This window comes from Pseudonaja textilis, chromosome Z, assembly GCF_049901715.1.
Source record: "Pseudonaja textilis isolate UNSWEBS1 chromosome Z, rPseTex1.2, whole genome shotgun sequence".
NCBI lineage: Eukaryota > Metazoa > Chordata > Lepidosauria > Squamata > Elapidae > Pseudonaja > Pseudonaja textilis.
The window spans coordinates 48505920-48527395 of record NC_142008.1 but is presented as its reverse complement, the minus strand read 5'-3'; the positions used below and the strand labels follow the sequence as shown (position 1 = coordinate 48527395).

The 21476-nt window shown below is 34.6% G+C and overlaps 1 protein-coding gene across 1 annotated transcript in view; it reads right to left on the bottom strand.

Annotated features, from left to right (window-relative positions):
- RBMS3 (RNA binding motif single stranded interacting protein 3) overlaps positions 1–21476 on the bottom strand; it is a 444163-nt gene that overhangs the window by 146398 nt on the left and 276289 nt on the right. The window contains exon 6 of the mRNA XM_026708139.2: positions 722–828. Coding sequence (XP_026563924.2) covers positions 722–828 — 107 coding nt within the window. The remainder of the gene's footprint in view (positions 1–721; positions 829–21476) is intronic.

The following is a 21476-nucleotide window of genomic DNA, read 5'->3' as shown; positions in this document are numbered from 1 at the left end:
TGCCCAGGGATGCCAAGCCCCATAGAAGCTTGCCATTTCCTCTAATTGCACCTGGGGGAGGGGGTGGCCCCTCACTGACTATAGAGCAGCCCCAAGGATCTAAGGCTGACCACATTCCATCCTGGATGGTCACCATCAGGTTGTAAATCAGCACTTGGTTGGCCTGAGCCGGGCTGCCACGGGCTTGTCCTTCACTGTTTCTAGGGTGGTTCTGCAGGCCAGATATAACCATATTGTGGTCTGTATCTGGCCCCTGGGCCTTGAGTTTGACATTCCTGCAATAGAGCAAGCCAATCTAATACAACTTAATTTCTCTGTCACAGTCAAAGTATGGCATCTATGTTTTTCTGTCATGTCTGGATATTATTTAATAACAAGAGCTGTGCTAATGGATTCACATAATATTAGTTCCCTTTAAAATGTAAGTTAAGTTAGTTCCAATCTGAATGCAATCAAAACTACAACGAACAATAATGATGTACAAAATCTTATTTTAACAGCACTGCAAAATATTGATTTTTATGAATTCATTGAGTATCAGGTTGAAGTCTCAAGTCTTTTGATAACTAGCGCATGCCTCTGGTCTGAATCAAAGATAAATGGAATTAAACTCATTTGAATTTTGCTGCATTTTTCTTATTTTGACTTTAGTAATGATGAAAACTCATTTTCTTCAAGTTTGTCAATTTCTTCAAAAATAATTATAACTATTTTGACTTACCTCTCCTTCTCTTGGCCAGAGTCTCCCATTCTGGATATATTTGCTTTGATTCTGTCGTTTCTTTTGCCCTCCATCAGCAAATTTGCACAGCAAAGGTTCTGTTGGGGCTGTAAAGACAGGAAAACCCAGTGTGTGTTAACTATGCCTCCAAAGAAAAATTCAGCCATCCCTACCTCTTATAACCTCAAATGTTTAATGTTCATCTTTTCACCTACCCTGTGCATTTATTGTGATTTTTAGAAATAGCTTTATCAATATAGATATTCCTAACTTTTACAAGTAGGAAGAGATATAAAAGAGCATCCTTAAAAAGAATAGCAAATAATAATTTAAAAAGTTAACCAGATTACTTTATGTAGAATTGGAAAATTTGCAAAAGGCAACATTTTATATATTTAGATGCAGTATATCTTGCAATATTTAAAGTATTTGTATTTACAATGCTTAATATCATGTAGATAATGGCTTTCCTTGTAACCCTCTAAAAGTTGGAGTTTAAGGAGGCAGGCTAGAAACAGTATTGGTGCTTTTAAATATTGGTGTTAAAAGAAGATTCCTGAGAATAACATGCATAGCCAAACATTCACACAAATAGAAAGTAAAATAAATCAATCCAGATTTCTCATTTGAGGCTCAAATGACCAGGCTCAAACTATCATAATAGTTATAAGAAGATTCTGGCTTCTTTAGAATTCCGTAATGCTGAGTAATATGAAAGGAAGGAGAAAAAGAGCATAACCAGCAGCAAGATGGATGAACATGAGTACAGTGGTGATGGACGCAATGTTGGAAGACTTGAGGCACCAGATTGAGAACTGATCACCACAAAGGTCACTAAGGTCTGATGCTAATTTTATTACTATTACCACTATTATTATTATTAATGATGATGATGATGATCCTGATAACGATCACGATCATTATCATTATTATAATAACAACCCCTCCGAGAAGCTTTACCCTATCATGGTTGAGCAGCTTGCATGTCCTAGTGATCCTAGGGACTATGATGAACAGGTGCAACCATATCAGACAGGTCTTAGGTGAAGGGTCAGACAAAATTTGCTCCACAACCCAGTTAAACATGGTGAATACAAGAAAAATGAAATTTACGCTGGCTGAATTGTCGCCCAGATTAACAAGGATTCCGTTGGATGCTATGGCTCCTGGACATTCTTTGCAAAATGAGCTACAGGGCTCAGCTCCCTCTGCTAGGCAACCAGGGCATGGGGCTGACAAGCTACTGGAAGAAAAAGTGAAAAAGCTAAAAATCTGGACCAGGGAAGAAAATATCTTGATTATGGAAGCTTACTACCAACCTGAATCAGCAAAATGTGGATTTCAAAAACAAATGTATCAGATCTGGAAGACAAATTGCATGGACTGTGACATCAGTGAACAAAGGTTAATGGACCAACGATGTGTGATTCCGAGCCACATTTTTTTCACTGCAACAGAATTAAGAGAAATTGAAAAGAAAGCAACTAATGGCCTGAGCCATACCAACGAAGAAAAATGATAATGTGAGTGAATTGCAGATTCAAGAACAACCTGCAGAAGAAAGAGGGGAAGAAGTTGCGGAAATTGGTGAAGATAAAGAACAAGAAAAAAGTGAAGATCAAGAAACACCAGCAGATAAAGATAAAGTAGCTGAGAAAATAAAGGATCAAATGGAAGACACTGAAAGAATGCGCTTGCCAAAACTGAACCAAGTTAATCGGAAAGCACTAGCAAATGCACTGGAGAAAGTCAATGAAGCTGTGCAAACCATCCCAATTACTACATTAGCTGAAACTAATCAGCTGATGTATGCAGCAGCCTACATAACCACGAAAGAATTGGGTTTGAAAATACAAAAGAACCAAAGAGGCAAGAAAGGGAAGTCAAAGTGGAAAATTTGGTTGGAATTGAAAATTAAGAAACTATGTGGAGACTTGAGCAACCTGAAGAATCTAAGGCAAGGCCAGCTAAAGAACAAGCAGATCAAAAGCACCTTGGCTGCAAGATATGATTTGGAGTACAAGGAGATTGCTGTAGTAATTGAAGAGCTGAAGCACAGAGTTGTTGCCATTGCTGAAAAGATTAAGAGATACGAAAATTGATTAATCCAGTTTTAACAAAACTCACAGTTCAGAGCAAATCAGCACCAGTTTTATAAAAACCTGGAAAGGGAAGACAGGGTAACAACAAATGAAAAGCCCGGTAAAGAAAAAGCTCTGAAATTCTGGAAGAACCTGTGGGAAAATGACAAGAAGCACAAAACAAGTGCAAACTGGATGAAACAGATTGAGTCCACAATGAAAGTGCCCAAAACGGAAGATATGAAAATAACAAATGAAATGGTTCAAAGGCAGTCAAGAAGAATAAAGAACTGGAGTGCACCTGGATCAAATGAGCTACATGGCTTTTGGCTGAAGGCATTAACAATGTTACATGAAAGGCTTGCTGTCCAAATGAATCAAATTATAGAAATGCCTGAAAATGATGAATGGCTAACAACTGGAAAGATTTTTTTAATTCAGAAAGAGAAAGACAAAGGAAATGATCCAGGAAATTACCAACCAATTACCTGCTTGCCAACAAGCTATAAGCTTCTTATTGGCATAATTGCAAATCAAATTTATGGATGCTTGAAAAGGAAAGATCTGCTTCCAGTAGAACAGAAAGGGTGCTGCAAAACCCAAGAGGAACAAAAGACCAGCTACTGTTTGACAAGCTAATTCTGAAGAATTCAAACAAAAATTGAACCAATCTGTTCATGGCTTGGATAGACAACAAGAAAGTGTTCGATTCAGTCCCCCACAGCTGGATTAAGAAATGCCTGGAAATCTTTGGCATCAGCAGCAACATTCAAAAATTCATGGAAATTTCAATGAATCGCTGGAAAACAAAGCTTATGGCTAATGGAGAAGAACTAGGTGTTGAAATTAAACGAGGCATCTTCCAGGGTCACCCCTATTATTTATTCTGTCAATGCTACCACTGTCAACCATTTTAAAGAAGGTGAACGGTGGATATGAACTTGCAAAGAAAGGATTGAAAATTTCACATTTGTTGTACATGGATGATTTGAAGCTGTTTGGTAAACAAAAAGTGAACTGAATTCACTAATTGAAAGTACAAAAGAATTTAGCCAGGACATCGGCATGCACTGTGGAATTGACAAATGTGCAACAATGGCAATCAAAACAGGCAAGGTCATAGAAGGTGATGGAATAGAACTTGACAATGAAGAAATGATAAAGGCAATGAAGCCAGAAGCAGGCTACAAGTACTTAGGGATTTTAGAAGCCTCTGATTTAATGCATAATATAGTCAAGGAATCAACTTCAGCCAAGTAATTTCGAAGAATTCACAAGATTTTAAAGTCCAAATTGAGTGGTGGAAACATGATAAAAGCAATAAATACCTGGGCTATACTTGTTATTCAATACTTTGCAGGAATAATTGACTAGACCCAGATGGAACTGGACAATTTGGACAGAAAAACAAGGAAGCTTATGACTATGAATCATGCTTTGCATCCTAAAAGTGATGTTGATTGATTCTATCTACCAAGAGCAGAGGGTAGTTGAGGTCTCCTACAAGTAAAGCAGATTGTAGAAGAAAGACATGGCTTGAATGACTACATCCAGAAAAGTGAAGAGCCAATGATTAAGGGAGTACATAAAGGAGGCCTTTTGAAGACAACCAAGTCAAAAGCTGAATATAAAAAAGAAGTAATTGAGAAGCGAATTGGAAATTGGAAAAGCAAAGCTATGCATGGCCAATACCTGAAAAGAATTGAAGGCAAAGCTGATCAAAAGCTTACTTGGGATTGGCTAAAATCAGGAATACTGAAAAAAGAAACTCAAGGCTTTAAGAACAAGCCTAAGCCACAAATTGCATGAAAGCAAAGATTCAGCATGTCACCACCAACAGCAAATGCTGCCTCTGTAATGAGAATGATGAAACAGTTGACCATTTAATCAGTGGATGCAGCAAAATTTTACAAACTGACCCCAGCCTAGTTGAAAATTACAGACCACTCTCTTTATGCTGCATCACCTGGAAAGTCATGGAATCAATTATTAACCAATCCATCATCCTCCACTTAGAAACGAACAACCTACTCTCTAATAAAAAACTTGGTTTCAGGAAAAAACTATCATGTAATCTGCAACTCATACACTGCAAAAACATATGGACTACACAACTTGATCAGGGCAAAGCAATGGATGCAATCTACATTGTCTTCTGCAAAGCCTTTGATTCAGAGGTACACGACAAACTACTCTTAATATTAAAATCTTACGGTATCCCTGGACACCTGCATAACTGGATAGAAGCATTCCTGTCAAACAGACAACAAATGGTCAAAATTGGGAGTGTCCTATCAAATTCTGTACCTATCAACAGTGGTGTCTCCCAAGGCAGTGTTCTAGGACCAACTCTTTTCATATTCTACATAAATAACCTCTGTGATCATATCAAGAGCAACTGCGTTCTCTTCGCTGATGATGTAAAACTATTCAACACCACAGACAATACTGCTACCCTTCAAAAAGATCTTGACTATGTATCAGAATGGTCAAACAAATGGCAACTTCAAATCTCAACAAATCAATGCTCTATCTTACATATTGGCAAAAAAATCAGAAAATAAAATACAAGCTGAATAGTCAAGACCTTGTTGATGATTCAAACTTTGTAAAGGACCTTGGAATACTCATCTCTAATGACCTAAGTGCTAGAGCCCACTGTAACTACATAGCCAAAAAGGCATTAAGAGTTGTTAACCTAATCCTACGTAGCTTTTCCTCTGGTAATATTACACTACTAACTAGAGCATACAAAACATTTGCTAGACCAATACTCGAATACAGCTCATCAGTCTGGAACCCACATTATGTATCTGATATTAACACAGTTGAGAAAGTCCAGAAATATTTCACAAGAAGAGTTCTCCACTCCTCTGCTCGTTGCAGAATACCTTATGCCACCAGACTCAAAATTCTAGACCTAGAAAACCAAGAACTACACCGCCTTTCGTCCAATCTAAGTATAGTATATAAAATCATACATTGCAATGTCCTCAAGGTTAATCACAGCAAACTTGATTGCAGGAAATACGACTTCAGCAACAAATGTCTGGAATGTCTGGAATACTCTACCTGACTCTGTGGTTTCTTCCCCAAACCCCAAAAACTTTAACCTTAGACTGTCTACTATTGACCTCACTCCTTTCCTAAGAGGTCTGTAGGGGGCGTGCATTAGCGCACCAACGTGCCTACCATCCCTGTCCTATTGATTCTTTTTTTTTTCTTATATGTATCCATGTATTCATATGTTTTTACTTATACCTATTATCTTGTAAGCAATTGACATAAATAAATAAATAAATAAATAAATAAATAAATAAATAAATAAATAAATAAATAAATAAATATTTAGAATGCCATAACCGAGTTGCTAAAAATCATTCACTGGAAACTATGCCAAAAGTTTGGATTTGAGTATAGTAACAACTACAGGGAACATCAGGCTGAGAAAGTTCTGGAAAATGAAAAAGTCAAGATCTTGTGGGACTTCAGAATTCAGACAGAAAGTCATTTGGCCCACAACATGCCTGACATAACAATAGTTGAGAAGAAAAGGGTTTGGTTCATTGACATTGCACTATCTGGTGATGCACGAATTGTAGATACGCAGCAAGAAAAAAATCACAAGATATTGGACTTACAAATTGAAATTGAGCTACTTTGGAAAAACAAATTGTGTGTTATGCCAATTGTAATTGGAGTCCTTGGAGCAATATCTAAAGGGCTACTTCACTATTTGGAAATCCTGAATTTATCAGACTTGAATATTTATTTATTTATTTTGCAGGTGACACAGCATAAAGAGATTGGTCTGTAATTTTCAACTAGGCTGGGGTCTCCCTTTTTGAAGATGGGGATGACCGTGGCTTGTGAGCATAGTTTTGGCAAGGAGCTGGTCCTGAAAGATTTTTCAGATTATGCTTAGAGGTTCATCTATGGCAGTGGATAGCTTTTTTAAGAAGTAGGCACATATTCCTACCCTGATTCTACAAAAAACCACCCTTCCTTGGAACAGCTTATATCTTTCGACGCTACCTGAACAGTTTTCTAGGTCCTTGGTTAAGACTCAAGCTGTTGAGCTACCAACCAGCCCCAAAGGTTGTGAATCTCACTAAAGATTAACCATTAATAATAATAACAATAACAACAGCATGTATTAGCAGCAGCAAAGAAAGTTGAAAAATATGAAGGACAAATAAAATTATATTGTGAAAATGTCCAGTTCAGAAGAAACCAACATTTCTTCTACCAGTCACTTGATGAAAGTCGAGTCCATACTAATGTTTACCTATGTAAAGAAAAAACTTTGAACTTTTGGAAACAACTGTGGGAAAACCCAGGGGAGCATGATAAAACTGCCTCCTAGATCAAAGATACTCAAAACAAACAACACAAAACAAAATGGAAAATGTTGTAATAACAACTGATATGATTGCACAAGTAAAGAAGGTCAAGAACTGGAGGCCAGGACAAACTGCATGGATACTGGTTAAAACTCCTGATCAGCCTCCATCATCGCATGGCCACTCAATTTGATGAAATGCTTCAAAATGCAACAAGCGAAGAATGGTTAACAGCTGGCTGAACATACATGATAATGCAAGATCCAGAAAAGGGCATAGAACGAAGCAACTATCACCCAATTACTTGTCTGCCAACAATGTTAAAACTTTTTACAAGAGTACTGGCAGATTCAGTATTCAATCATATGGTGGAAAACAGTTTGTACCCAGTAGAACAAAAAGGAAATTACAAAAAAATCAAGAGGAACAAAAGATCAGCTGCTCATTGACAAAATGGTACTACAAAATGCAAAACAAAGAAGAACAAATTTAAATATGGCATGGATAGGTTAAAAGAAGGCATTTGACACTCTACTCCACAGCTAGATTAATGCCTGTCTGAAAAACTTTGGAATCAGCAAAACTATTTGTACATTTTGAAAGCAAATATGAAAAAATAGAAAACAGTTCTAATAGCAAATGGGGAGAACATTGGTGAAGTCAATATGAGATGAGGAATCTCCCAAGGGGATTCACTTTTGCCACTACTATTCAACATTGCATTAATTCCACTGACAGTAATTCTATAAAACCCAAAACTGTGCTACCAAATCTCAAGCCAACATGGCAAGATAAACCATCTACTCTGCATGAATGACTTAAAACTCTAAAAAGCCCAACTTAACTTGAATCAATGCTCAACACAGTTCAACTGTTCAGCAACAACATCAGAATGCACTTTGGACTTGAAAAATGTGCTATACTATTCCATACAATGAGGAAAAATGGAAAAAATAGAAGGACTAGAACTGTGAAAATGAAGCATTGTGAAAGCATTAGCAAAGGATGACGGTTACAAATGCCTAAGCATATTGGAAGCAGATACTATCTTGAATGGAAAAGTCAAAGAGTCAAGGAAGGTCCGCAAAATATTAAAATCAAAATTGAATTCTGGAAACATAATTAAATCCATTAATACATGGGCAGTTCCAGTGATACGCTAACCAGCTGGAATCATCAACTGGACTGTGGCTGAACTGGAAAACCTGGACCATAAAATATGTAAACTGTTGAATATTTACCACATTTTACATCCACAAAGTGACATCAACAGGTTATACCTGCTAAGAAAAATAGGGGGCAGAGGGCTATTGCAAATCCATCAAACTGTAGAAGAAGAAAAAGAAAGTTTGAATGATTATGTGAACCAAAGTACAGAAAAATTGCTGCAGGCTGAAAAAATGGAGAACATTATAAAAACAACAGAAACAAAGGCAGAATATGGGCGGGGGGGGGAGGCAGAATATAAGAAAAGATGACAGATTAAATAGATGGAAAACCAAAGCTTTGCATGGACAGCACTCTAAAAACATTGAAGGAAAATGTGATAACAACTTGACATGGGCATGGCTTAAGAGAGAAAGAAATTGAAGGTTTAATACTTGCTACTCAAGAACAAGCACTACAAACTAAAGCCATGAAAGCAAAGATAGAAAAATCCACTGACAATCCAAACTGCAGATTTTGCAATGACAAAGTTGAAACTGTTTCACACATAATATGTGAGTGCAGCAAAATCACGCAAACTGACTACAAAGCTAGTCATAACTGAGTTACTAAATTAATCCACTGGTCATTATGTAAAAGATACACCCTACCTTTATGTTACCATGGGAACATAAAGTGGAAAAAGTTGTCAAAAATGAGATGGTGAAGATCTTGTGGGACTTTCAAATACAGACGGATCACCACTTGGGAACACAACACACCAGATATTATGGTTGTTGAGGGCCGAAGCGTACAATTTATTGATATTGCTGTATCAGGAGATGCCAGAATTGAAGAAAAAGAATTGGAAAATATCACGAAATATCGCAACCTGGTCATCAAAACTACACGGTTATGGATGAAACATGTAACAGTGTTAGCCATTGTCATAGGGGACCTTGATACCATGTCTAAGAATTTTACAAAACACATCAAGAAATTGCAGCTTCCTGCAATCTCACCAGCGGAACTGCAAAAAACTGTGCTACTTGGAACATCGTATATTTTAAGAAGCTAGTTGTTTGATACGTAGGACACTGGCAGCAAACCGTATCAGCCATTAGCACAAGTCACTGGTATTTGTGATACATTTTTAAATGTTCAGTTGACTGAGTTTTATGTTTAATGAATAAAGTATATAATAATATATTTGGCAGAAGTTGGGATTTGAATCAGTGATGGGATTCAAAAATTTTTACTACTGTTTCTGTGGGCATGGCTTGGTGGGTATGGCGTGGCTTGGTGGGTGTGGCTTGGTGGGCATGGCAGGGGAAGGATATTGTGAAATCTCCATTCCTACCCCACTCCAGGGGAAGGGTACTGTCAGCCTTCAAGATTTTCTTCCTTTGCTTTGCATCTTTTGGCTGTCATAAGTAACGGGGGGAGGAGGGGGGACATGGTATGGGAAGCAAGCTGGAGGTGTTACATAACAGAACTGTATAAGTTGGGGAAGGAGTTCTTGCTTAGGCTTTTATCCTATGCTATGCGCAGCCGCAAATCTTTATCAAGATATGTCAAGGTCAACGGACAGAGGCCTCATCACCACCTGGTACCCACATGATGCTATACACAACTTTTAATTGGAGGAGCCAATTGAACTGTTGGGGGTGGGAATGTTGCCATCACTTTGTATATGTAATTTACGCGCTCATTTTCTCAGATTCAGAATTCTTTTGTTGCTACCACTTGAATTCCAGTAAAAGATATCTTTTCTCTAATTAATGGAATCTAAGTATTTCTTTCTTGGATTTTGAATGGAGCACCATCTGACAGATATTGTTAAATCTCCATTCCCACCCCACTCCAGGAGAAGGATACTGTAAAACCTGCATTCCCTCCCCACTCCTGGGGGAAGGTTACCACCGGTTCTCTGAACTACCCAAAATTTTCGCTACCGGTTCTCCAGAACTGGTCAGAACCTGCTGAATACCAACTCTGATTTGAATGTAGTAAAAATTACTGGAGCATCGAGTTGATAAGGTTTTAGAAAACAAGTGGGTTAAGATTTTACAGAATTTTAAAATACAAAGAGACTAGCATCTTGTTCATGGCATGCCTGGTATAACGATTGTTGAAAAAAAATCTGGGTTATGGATGTTGCTATACCATACCTGTTGATAATAGTATTGAGGAAAAACAGCTGGAAATAATTATTAAATATTGGTAAATATGGAAGAAGAAACCCATTGTTTTATCAATCATGACTGGAAAACTTGAAGTGATACTAAAGAATTTCCCTTTGTAGTGGTTCAGCTGATAAGATGTGTCTGACTCTTCACAACCCTATGAACTATAAGATGCCAGTTCTCCACTGTCTCTATGAGTTTGCCCAAATTCATGCCCATTGCATAAATAACATTATCTAACCATCTCAAAAGACTTCCTAGATATTTGGGAATAATAAATTTATCATCCTGAATACTCTAATTTTACAAATGGCCACCCTGCTTAAATTCTTAGATGCTATCTTAATAATTACTAGGTCCTTAGGTAAGACTTGAATTATATTCTCACCAGTCTTGGATTAAATGTAACTGTAGATTTCTCACATATAATAATATTTCTTTATGCTCCTATAATCAGCTTTCCATGCTTCAAAACAAAGAAAAAAGACAAATTAAACACGTTATCATTTTGATGAAATTCTTATTGTTCAGTGGTGGGATTCAAATTTTTTTACTACTGGTTTTGTAGCAGAGGAAGGATACTGTAAAATCTCCAGTCAGAAGTGGTATTTGCCAGTTTTCCGAACTACTCAAAATTTCCGCTACTGGTTCTCCAGAACTGGTCAGAAACTGCTGAATACCACCTCTGTTCTTGTATTTTGGATGCACTCAAATTATAATATCCTAAACTTTATAACAATAAAAATCGACTTACCATTTAAATTTAGAAATGGTAGCTACATGGTAGCCTTGGCTGACCCTATATAAATGCAGTTGGCTCGAACCTGATTAATTTGCCTAGTAAACTGATAAACATCCTAGAAGAAGACAATAGCAAACCAAGAAAACTACATAATGTGTCCATGTAGTCATTGGGATGTAATTTAAATCTAAATGTTTAGAAAAAAAATAATCTATTTGAGAAAGTGAAATAAATAAAAGATCAAGGGCATTTTTCCTCAATCAACTTAATTTGGTTCCCCCAATTAAATCCTCATAGCTTAAGATAGATGGCATATGACCTTCCATAATGCTTCCCAGCTGAGATCCTTGTCTACTGTCATAAAATAGTCATTTACAGTTAATATTAATGAACAAATGTTCAAAAGGTTGTTGATCAAAAATAAAAATAACAAAATGCCTATTATTTGAAAATAATCCAAATCTATTCTATGCTGTAGCTTTTGACTAATCTAAATACAATTTTTTTCCTCCAAGGTTTGTTATTTTATATTTACAATATATCCATCTTTCATTTAAACAGTGTGTTGACTGGGTAGATATATCTTGTGTGAACAATTGTAATTAATACCTTCTTACCAATATAACAATAATCAATATAACATTCCTTTATAAACCTTTATCTCTTATATTTATTAATTTATAATAATCTTAACTTATTTCTCTATATATTCATCTACTCAGTTTTAACTTGTTTTATTTTCCAACCACTGATAAAATGAGTCCCATATTATATAATATTCAGTTTTTTCTTTTTCTTTGATTGCCAATATTAATCTCTTCATATCTGCACACTCAATCACCTTTCCCTCTGCCAGAATTTTTTCGCTTTTCCAATTCTGAGCAAATACAAATCTGGCAGTCAATTCTTCCTATTAACGATAACTGCATATTACCCCATTTTTCCAAATCTGTCTTAATTTGTTGTTTCAGTTTATAATAGTTATCTTCCTTGATTGTTCCACATCTAGCTGTTAGTTGGATCCCCAAATATTTCACTTTCTAATGTCTAACCTACCTATTAACTCTCTTTTCTGTTTCTCTGTCATGTTTTTTTGCTAAAATCTTAGTTTTCCCTTTGTTTATTTTCAATCCTGCCAGTTTCCCATATTCTTCTATCTTATTTATCAATTTGGGTCCTTATCCTAGTGGTCTTCTAATATAAAAACCAGATCATCTGTGAATGCCTGTAGTTTGTATTCTTCCTTTCTTATTTCCATCCCTTTTATTTCCTTGTCTTTCCTAATATTCCTATTTAACACTTTTAACATTAATACAAATAATAGTGGTGATAAGGGATACCCTTGTCTTGTTTCCTTCTTAATATCAATTTTTCCAGTCAATTCTCCATTTACCATCACTTTTGCATATTGTGTATAATATATTGTCTTAATCATTTTAATAAACCTCTCACCATGATGCAAATGTTCATGATGCAAACTGGCAAAATGAATTGCCAGTTCACATTGTCAAATGCCTTCTGTGCATCTAAGAAGATCAATGCCATCTGTTTTTCTGAATGTACTTCATAGTATTCCAAGGTGTTCAGGACTATTTTCATATTGTCTTTTATTTGTCTCTTGGTTAAAAAAAACATTTTGATCTGGGTATATAAAATGGTTTAAAAATCTCTTTAGTTTCTCTGCCATTATTGAAGCAAATATTTTATAGTCCGAGTTCAATAACGATATTGGTCTATAAGTTTTTATCTGTTGTAATCAGAGTCTTCTTTTGGTATGAGGGTAATATAGGCTTCCACCCATGAATTGGGTATTTTTGCTTCTATCAATACTTCATTTAATACTTCCAACGCTGTATTGCTAAGGGAGTCCTGCAAACTTTTATACAATTCTGCTGGTAGAGCATCCGGCCCTCGTGCTTTCCCATTATTTTGTCTTTTTATTGCTTCTGTTAATTCCATCATTGTAATTCTTTCCTCTAACATTTTTAAAAATATCTTCTAGTACTTTAGGTAGTTCTGCTTTTTAAATAGTATTCTTTAATTTCTCCTTCTCCAACTTGCTCTTGTTCATATAATTCATATAGTTCATATAATGGGAGAGTATTACTGCAGGTGCTCTTCTGGGTTTCTATCAACAGCTGGAGTCTGGTGCTGAAGGTTATAGAAAAAGAAAAGATGATAGGTTTCTGGAGAAGAGTGTTATAACAAGAGCCTTGGATAACTAAACAAACTGCAGTGTGTTTTCTTGATTTTTTCTAAGCTGCCCCTCCTCAACAGTTTACTTTTTGAAATAGCTATTTGGACTTTTAGCTCTTTGGAACTTGTCTTTGCTTTTTTTCCCTTTATGCTTGTATCTGGAAGTTAATTTTTTACATTTGTTTTTTATTTTAAAAGAAAATTTTTAGTATTAATGATTCCCTTCCTTTTCTTTTTAAGGGAGTAGCCTTTTTTCTTTTTCTCTTTTTGATTTTCTGGTATTTTTGTTTTTCCATCTACCTCCAATACTGTTTTTTTCTTTCTATCTTCCTGGGTTTTTTTTCTTTTTCTCTTATGCAGTCTTTTATATTTGAGACCTCCTAATTGGATTAAGGTGTTGAAGAACCTGAAGAATTTTTCCTTTTTTTAAAAAAGCTTTTTATTTTTCACTTTTCCGTCTTTTTTAGGATTTTACAACTTTTTCTCCTTTGTGTATGTACATTTTACACTCTTTGTGTGTATAGAGGAAGAAAAAGGACAAAATCTAGCTGGGATAATGAAAGAAATATTGGCTGAAGCTTTGGAAATAATGGAAGAGAAGATGATGGATGGAATAGACAAGGTTTATCGAGTCTTCACAAGATATGCAATGAGAAATAGCCTACCAAAAAAAGTTCACATCAGATTTACAAAGAAAGCCATTAAAACGCAAATATTGCAAGTGGCAAGAGAGAAAACATTGAAATATAAAGATAAGGAGATTGTGGTTTTGAAGCAAGTACCCAGAAGAGTGAGAGAGATGAGAAGAGAATACCGATTCTTGACCAAATTGCTACTTTAAAAAGAGGTGAATTATAGATGGCTGATTCCAGAAGGTTTAATGTTCACATGGCAAGAACAGAGATACAGAATTGATTCAATTGAGAAAGCTGAATCATTTTATACAGAATTTTTCAGAGGGAAAGAGGAAGAGGCAGAAAAAGAAATATCACTAATTGAATTCCAAGAAGACTGCCAAATGGCGACTGAAAAAGAGGAAGGTGCAGTAGGTGGAAAAGAGGAAGCCAAAGGTCAACGTGAACCAAGATCCACGAGAGCTGCCAATCCTAATTATAAAATATAACCATGGAAGAGAAAAAATTGACTACAATTAATATAAATGGACTTAATTCAGCTGTTAAATTAGAGAAAATAAAATTTGATATAATCTGCCTACAAGAAGTACATATTAAAAAGCAATATGAACAATTGTTGATACAGCCAAAACTAGGGAAAATATTTACCTCCTTGACACAATGCAAGAAAAGAGGAGTGGTTTTATATATTAAAGAGACTATTTCAGCGAAATTGATTTATATTGATGACGACGGAAGAATACTAATGGTGGAAATAATGGATAATAATATGAAACACTTCTGATTGCAATCTATGCCCCAAATGACAATCAAGAAGAATTCTATAAAAAAATTACATATCAAAATAATTGAACTGGACTATGCTAATATAGTTATGATGGGAGATTTTAATGGAATTGTAGACAACAAACTGGACTATACAGCACAGAAAACAATAAAGCAAAACAGAAAGACTGTCCCTAAATCTTTTTTTTAATGGTAGATGAAATAAACTTAAAAGATACATGGAGAGAAAGAAATGCTAAAACTAAACAATACACCTTCTACTCAAATAGACATTTATCTTGGTCCAGAATAGATATGATATGGATGTCAACAGAATTGTTAACTAATATTCAAGAAATAAATATTGAAACAAGTACTTGGGCAGATCACAATCCAATGACAATTAAATGGAAAGGACAAAGAAGAAGATCTAGATGGATGCTAAATAATACTATTTTAAAGGAAAAAGACTTCACACAGTGGATGGAGAAGGACCTGGCTTTTTTCTTTAGAGAAAACAAAAAAGAAGATATATCAATCCAGAATGTCTGGGATACAATGAAGGCATATGCCAGAGGCTTGATAATAGACTATACAAGGAAAAGAAATACCATGAAAAGATTAGCCTCTAAGGCATTAGAGGATGAGTATAAAGGACTTGAAAAAGAGCTACAGAAAATGCCACAGAAAAAGGACATTAAGTTAAAAATGGATATAACTAAACATAAAATGGGTCTAATAGAAAAAGAAGAATTAGCACAGAAAATTAGAGGTGCTAAACAGAACTACTTTGAAGATGCAAATAAACCAGGTTAGCATATAAATTGAGAAAGGAGACAGAATCAAGGAAAATATTGCAATTAATAGATAATCAAGGCCAAGTTTGCTATGGTAGTAAAGAGAAGAAGGAAATCATTCGAGACTATTATGGGAAACTATACACACAAGAGAATATTGATGAGGAAAGAATCAAACAGTACCTACAGAATGCTAAGTTACCCCAAATACCTAAAGAGATTGAAACAATGTTAGAAAGCAATATAATGATGATGGAGTTAACTGAAGCACTCAAGAAGCAAAATAATGGAAAGGCACCAGGCCCAGAAGGACTTCTGGCAGAATTTTACAAAACATTACAAGAATTGTTGAATCTTCCATTGCTAGAAGTTATGAATGAAGTTATGTTAAAGAAGAGGATACCGAAATCATGGTCAGAAGCTTATATTACACTTGTTCCAAAAGAGGAGGCCGATCCATTGCAAATCAAGAACTATAGACCTATTTCCCTACTAAATGCAGATTATAAAATTTTTGCTTCAATATTGGCAGAAAGACTTTAAAAATACTTAAATAATTTTATTCATCCTGATCAAAATAGATTTCTGCCAAAGAGACAAATTAAAGACAATATGAGAGTAATCTTGGACACTTTGGAATATACGAGGCACACCCTGAAAAACAAATGGCTTTGATATTTCTAGATGCACAGAAGGCATTTGATAATGTGAATTGGCGATTCATGTTGTTACTGCTGGAAGAGATGGGCTTTGGTAAAAAATTTATCCAAGCAATAGAAGCTATATATCATAACCAAATGGCAAAGGTAATGATAGAGGGAGAACTGACAGACTCTATCGATATAAGAAAAGGAACAAGACAAGGGTGCCCATTGTCACCTCTATTGTTTGTGTTAACTTTGGAAGTGCTAAATAGAAATATTAGAGATGAAAAGAATATAAAAGGGATGAAAATTAAAAAGGAAGAATTTAAGTTGCAAGCATTTGCAGATGATCTGGTTTTTATCCTAGAAGACCCACTAGAAACAGCATCAAAATTGATAGAAAAGATAGAGACATATGGAAAGGTGGCTGGTTTGAAAATAAATAAAGATAAGACAAAGATCTTGACAAAGAATATGCTATCAAGACAAAAGGAAGAACTGGCAGACCTATTGAAAATTCAGGTCACAAATAAGATTAAGTACTTGGGGATATACTTGACAACAAGATGCAGTACACTAAAAGAAAATAATTATATCAAACTTAAACAGCAGATAGCGCTAGATTTGGCGAAATGGGAAAATTTACAACTGTCATTAATAGGGAGAATATCAACAATCAAGATGAATATATTACCCAGAATTTTATATTTGTTTCAAACAATTCCAATTAGGCTTGGAAAAGACTATTTTGAAGATTTAAATAAAATTGTGTTGAAATTTATATGGCAAGGTAAGAAAGCGAGAATAAAGTTAAAACTTTTGCATGATGCTAGAATAAGAGGAGGATTTGGTTTGCCTAATTGGGAGTTGTATTACCAAGCTACAAATTTGATGTGGGTTAAGGCATGGATAACATTAAGAAATACTAGATTGTTGACATTAGAAGGACATGATCTGTTGTTGGGGTGGCATGCTTTTTATGGTATAAAGGAACTAAAACACAGGTGTACTTTAGAAGACATTATATATGGGAGTCTGTATGGTTAAACTGGGAGAAGATTAAAAGAATGTTATTTGAAAATTCCAGTCTGGCTATCAACTATTGAAGCATTTTCTTCAGTTAAATATGGTGAAATATTGAATGAAAAGGGTGAACTTAAATCTATACAAAAACTAGAGGAACAAAGTATAAAGATGAATTGGTTTTCATATGCGTAAATACATTCAAGGTATGATAAAGATTTTAAAACAGAAGGTTTTTATAATAAACTGACTGATTTAGATAAGATTTTGACAGGTACTGATGAAAAGGTGATTAAAAAATTGTATGGATATTTATTAGAAATTAAACTAGAAGAAGAACAAGTTAAAGAAAATATGATTGCTTAGGGGAAGAATTTTGGATATGGGATTGATCTAGAGAAATGGCAAAAATTGTGGTCTCAAAATTATAAAATGACAATGTCAACAGCATATAAAGAAAATTTGTATAAGATGTTTTACAGGTGGCATTTTCCCCCAACAAGAATAGCAAGAATGTTCAAGAATAAATCCGAAAAATGTTGGAAATGTCATCAGACACCTGGCTCATATTACCATATGTGGTGGACTTGTGCAGATGCTAAAAATACTGGACTAAAATCCACACATGGTTGGAAAAATGACAAAAAAGCATATAGACTTGAAACCAGAGATATTCTTATTGGGAATTTTACCTGGAAATATATAGTAAAGATTTGAAATATCTGATTGTAAATGTATTAACAGCGGCTAGGATTGTATTTGCTAAACACTGGAACAATAAGAAAATACCATCACAGGAGGAAATTATTAAGAAAATATTGGAATGTGCTGAAATGAGCAGATTGACATTTGAAAATAGAGAACAGGATGATAAACAATTTTATAAAGTTTGGGATCTATTCTATCAATGGTTAGACAACAAAATATAGTAACGAAATATGTAGACTTTTAGAAAATGCTAAATATATAAAGATGTATTCTTTTCTTATTATATCTACAAAATGTTTTTAGGATAGATTTGGGGTGATAATATGAATTTGTCACAAAACAAATTAAGCAAAATATGAATGAATAAAAGCATGAATGAATAAAAGTATAGTCAAATGATTGATTAATAATGATACCAATGTATTTAATATTGGATTGAAAATATAAGATCATATACAATGTAATTGTAATTGAAGACTACGAAATGGAAGCACAAAACAATTTGTAAACCAACTGGCACACTGTATGTACATATATGGAAGATGATATGATGTTTTTATGTTTTGTTTGTTTATGTTTGTTTTAAAAACCAATAAAAAATTTATTAAAAAAAATAGAAATAATAGCTAAAAAGTGGAATTAGTGAAATTAATAAAAGTTTTACAAAAAAAGGAAAAGTGAAAGAAAGGGTAGAATGTGGAAATAGAACTGAGAGCGCCATCTAATGGTACAGGAAAAATTTCAGGACTCTTTGAAAAGCATTTGGTCTTTTTAAAATTGGATTTTGGAACTTAAAAGAAAATAAGAAGAACTCTATTTTAATAAAATAAAAATCCTGAAAAAGTGAAATGTTAGAATATTCAAGAGGAAAGGATATTTGAAGAAATTGCTTTGGAACTCCCAGTGACTCTGGGAAAAAGTTGGAAAAGGAATTAATAGAAGGAACCTGGAAATAAAGATTTATGGACATTGATTGTTGAAATTAAATATAAAAGATGCTGGTTGAAACAACTTACTGGTCATTTGGATTGGATATAATTATCGAGGAAGGGGGAAAAGGGTATTAAAAAAAGTGTATAAAATGGGAGAATTATTTGCAGAAATGAGACTGGATCTACAAGACATGAAGGAAATAATGAAAGTAAGCTTGGAAATGTGCAGTAATATAGTACAAAAACTAGAAATGGCCATTCAGATGGAAGAACAAAAAAGAGAACCAGAGGGGGAGGAGTTAAATAAAGAGAAAACCAGTCTTGAAGATCAAGTGGAAGAACGAACATTTAAACGGGGGAGAATTAAAATTAAAAATCTGTGGTTTGATGTGATAATGAAAGAGGGAATGGTTCAGAAAGTTAAACAAAGGAAAAGGGAAAAGCCGAAGAGGGAATTACAGAAGAAAGATCGAGAGAGGGAGGGTGGGTAAAATAAATAACTGGAATGAGAAATAGAGGGAAAAAGGGGAATTAAGAGAAAGGACCAGAAAATAAAGGGAGGCAGAAAGCAAACAAGAATGAAAAGAAATTACATAGTTAGCAGAATGAGAGACAATGGGTTAAAGAAGGATAGGGAAGGAGATTCTGCAAGGTAATGTGTTGTGATATATAAGAATAAGGATTTGAAAATAGATAAGATTGGAACTGATATTTTTTTTCTTTTTAAAGGTTATCATTATACCAGATATAGATTTTATTGAAATAGACATGGAAATGGGAAATTATTATAAGAATATTAATTGACAATTAGTGATGAATAAAATTAAAATGAATAATGAGAATTGTGATGGAAAGATTAATATTATTTTCTTTAATTAATTGAATAGATTAATATTTTTGACATATATAGATGATTTATAAGGCAATTGAGAAAAAGAATACCATGTGGAATCTGACTTAAAATATATATGCATATGTGATATGTAGTAGGTAGGAGAATATTGTTATCAATGTAGAATGAGGTGATTTAAAAAATGACTATACTTCCGGCTGGGCGCTGCATTGATGCTTAGCTGAGGAGCAGATCGCCGCTCTGAAAGGATCCAATTTTCACTGTTTGGTGGCTTCCAGGAGCTTGGAGGGGTAGAGAGACGAAAGGGGAAGACCTGGAGATCTCAGGGAAGTGCTGCGATCCCGGAGATTACAAGAGAATCCCCTGAAAACCAGCAGCAGAAGAGGGAGATCATACAGATCGGAACCAAAGACATTGCAGCCCAGCAGCTTAAAGAAGAAGAAAGGAAGCAAAAAGTGGAGAACAGCAAATTGAGTAGTGGAAAGGTGAAATTAAAGAATATTTCCAGAATACTGATTTATACTACAAAGGGAAATTGAAAATTGAAATTCCAAACCAAACAGTGTAGCGAAGCGGCAGAAATATCGGAAGAAGTACTAACTAAAGAAATGGCAGGAATTCATGCTGATTAATGCAGTGCTGAAAATTGAGGAGCTGAAGGGTGAGACAACAGCATTTACTTTTATCTTGGGAGTTGAAAAGTGGGTTGTATAATTATATTTTTGGCATTTGACGTTTGAGCACTGTGGGAAGAAAGAAAAAGAGAAAGTGACAGTGACGGTGTCCAAGTGAGACAGAGAGATCGGAAGAACAGCTGAGAGTAAAAACTTGAAAGAACAATTGACACTTTGAAAGATTTAAGGAAAGGATTGAGGAAAGAAACTTTATAATTGCAATATTTGTCTGATAACTGTGATAACAAAAAAAGGAAGAAATAAGATAACTAAGATTTATAAGTGGAACTAGGATGTGTGGAGAAAAAGAATAAAGGAGCAAGAAGAAGAAGCCAAAACAGAAAGGAGAAACAAAATGGTAGAAGTGACTGTGCAAATTTAAAGATGACACTTTGAACTTGAACTAAGAAATGTAATAACGTATTTATCAAAAGGAGGAGGAGGAGGAGGAGGAGGAGGAGGAGGAGGAGGAGGAGGAGAAGAAGGAGAAGAAGAAGAAGAAGAAGAAGAAGAAGAAGAAGAAGAAGAAGAAGAAGAAGAAGAAGAAGAAGAAGAAGAAGAAGAAGAAGAAGAAGAAGAAGAAGAAGAAGAAGAAGAAGAAGAAGAAGAAGAAGAAGAAGAAGAAGAACATCCATGGGCATCACTCAACTGGTCAAACATAGATGTAACTAAATAATATTGGTAAAACATAATCTTAATAGATATATATCTGTTAGAATATTGAGCTAAGAATACTGGTTAATAATTTTTGAATAACTGGACAATTGAAAGTGTGTTGTATAAATATAGAACTCAGACCTTTAAATAATAATCCTATAGTAAGAAATTGAGATCTTTTTATTTGGAGGTAAGCATATAATTAAGAACTCTAAAGAAATAGATTAATTGATATTTATATATAGATAAGAATTTAATTGTTTGAATGAATTGGCTGCTTTAAATTAATTAATTAAGCATATAAGACTGTTGATTTTGTGAGTAAATATATCTGTATTTGATTAATATCGAATTCTCTTAAGTATTGTAATAG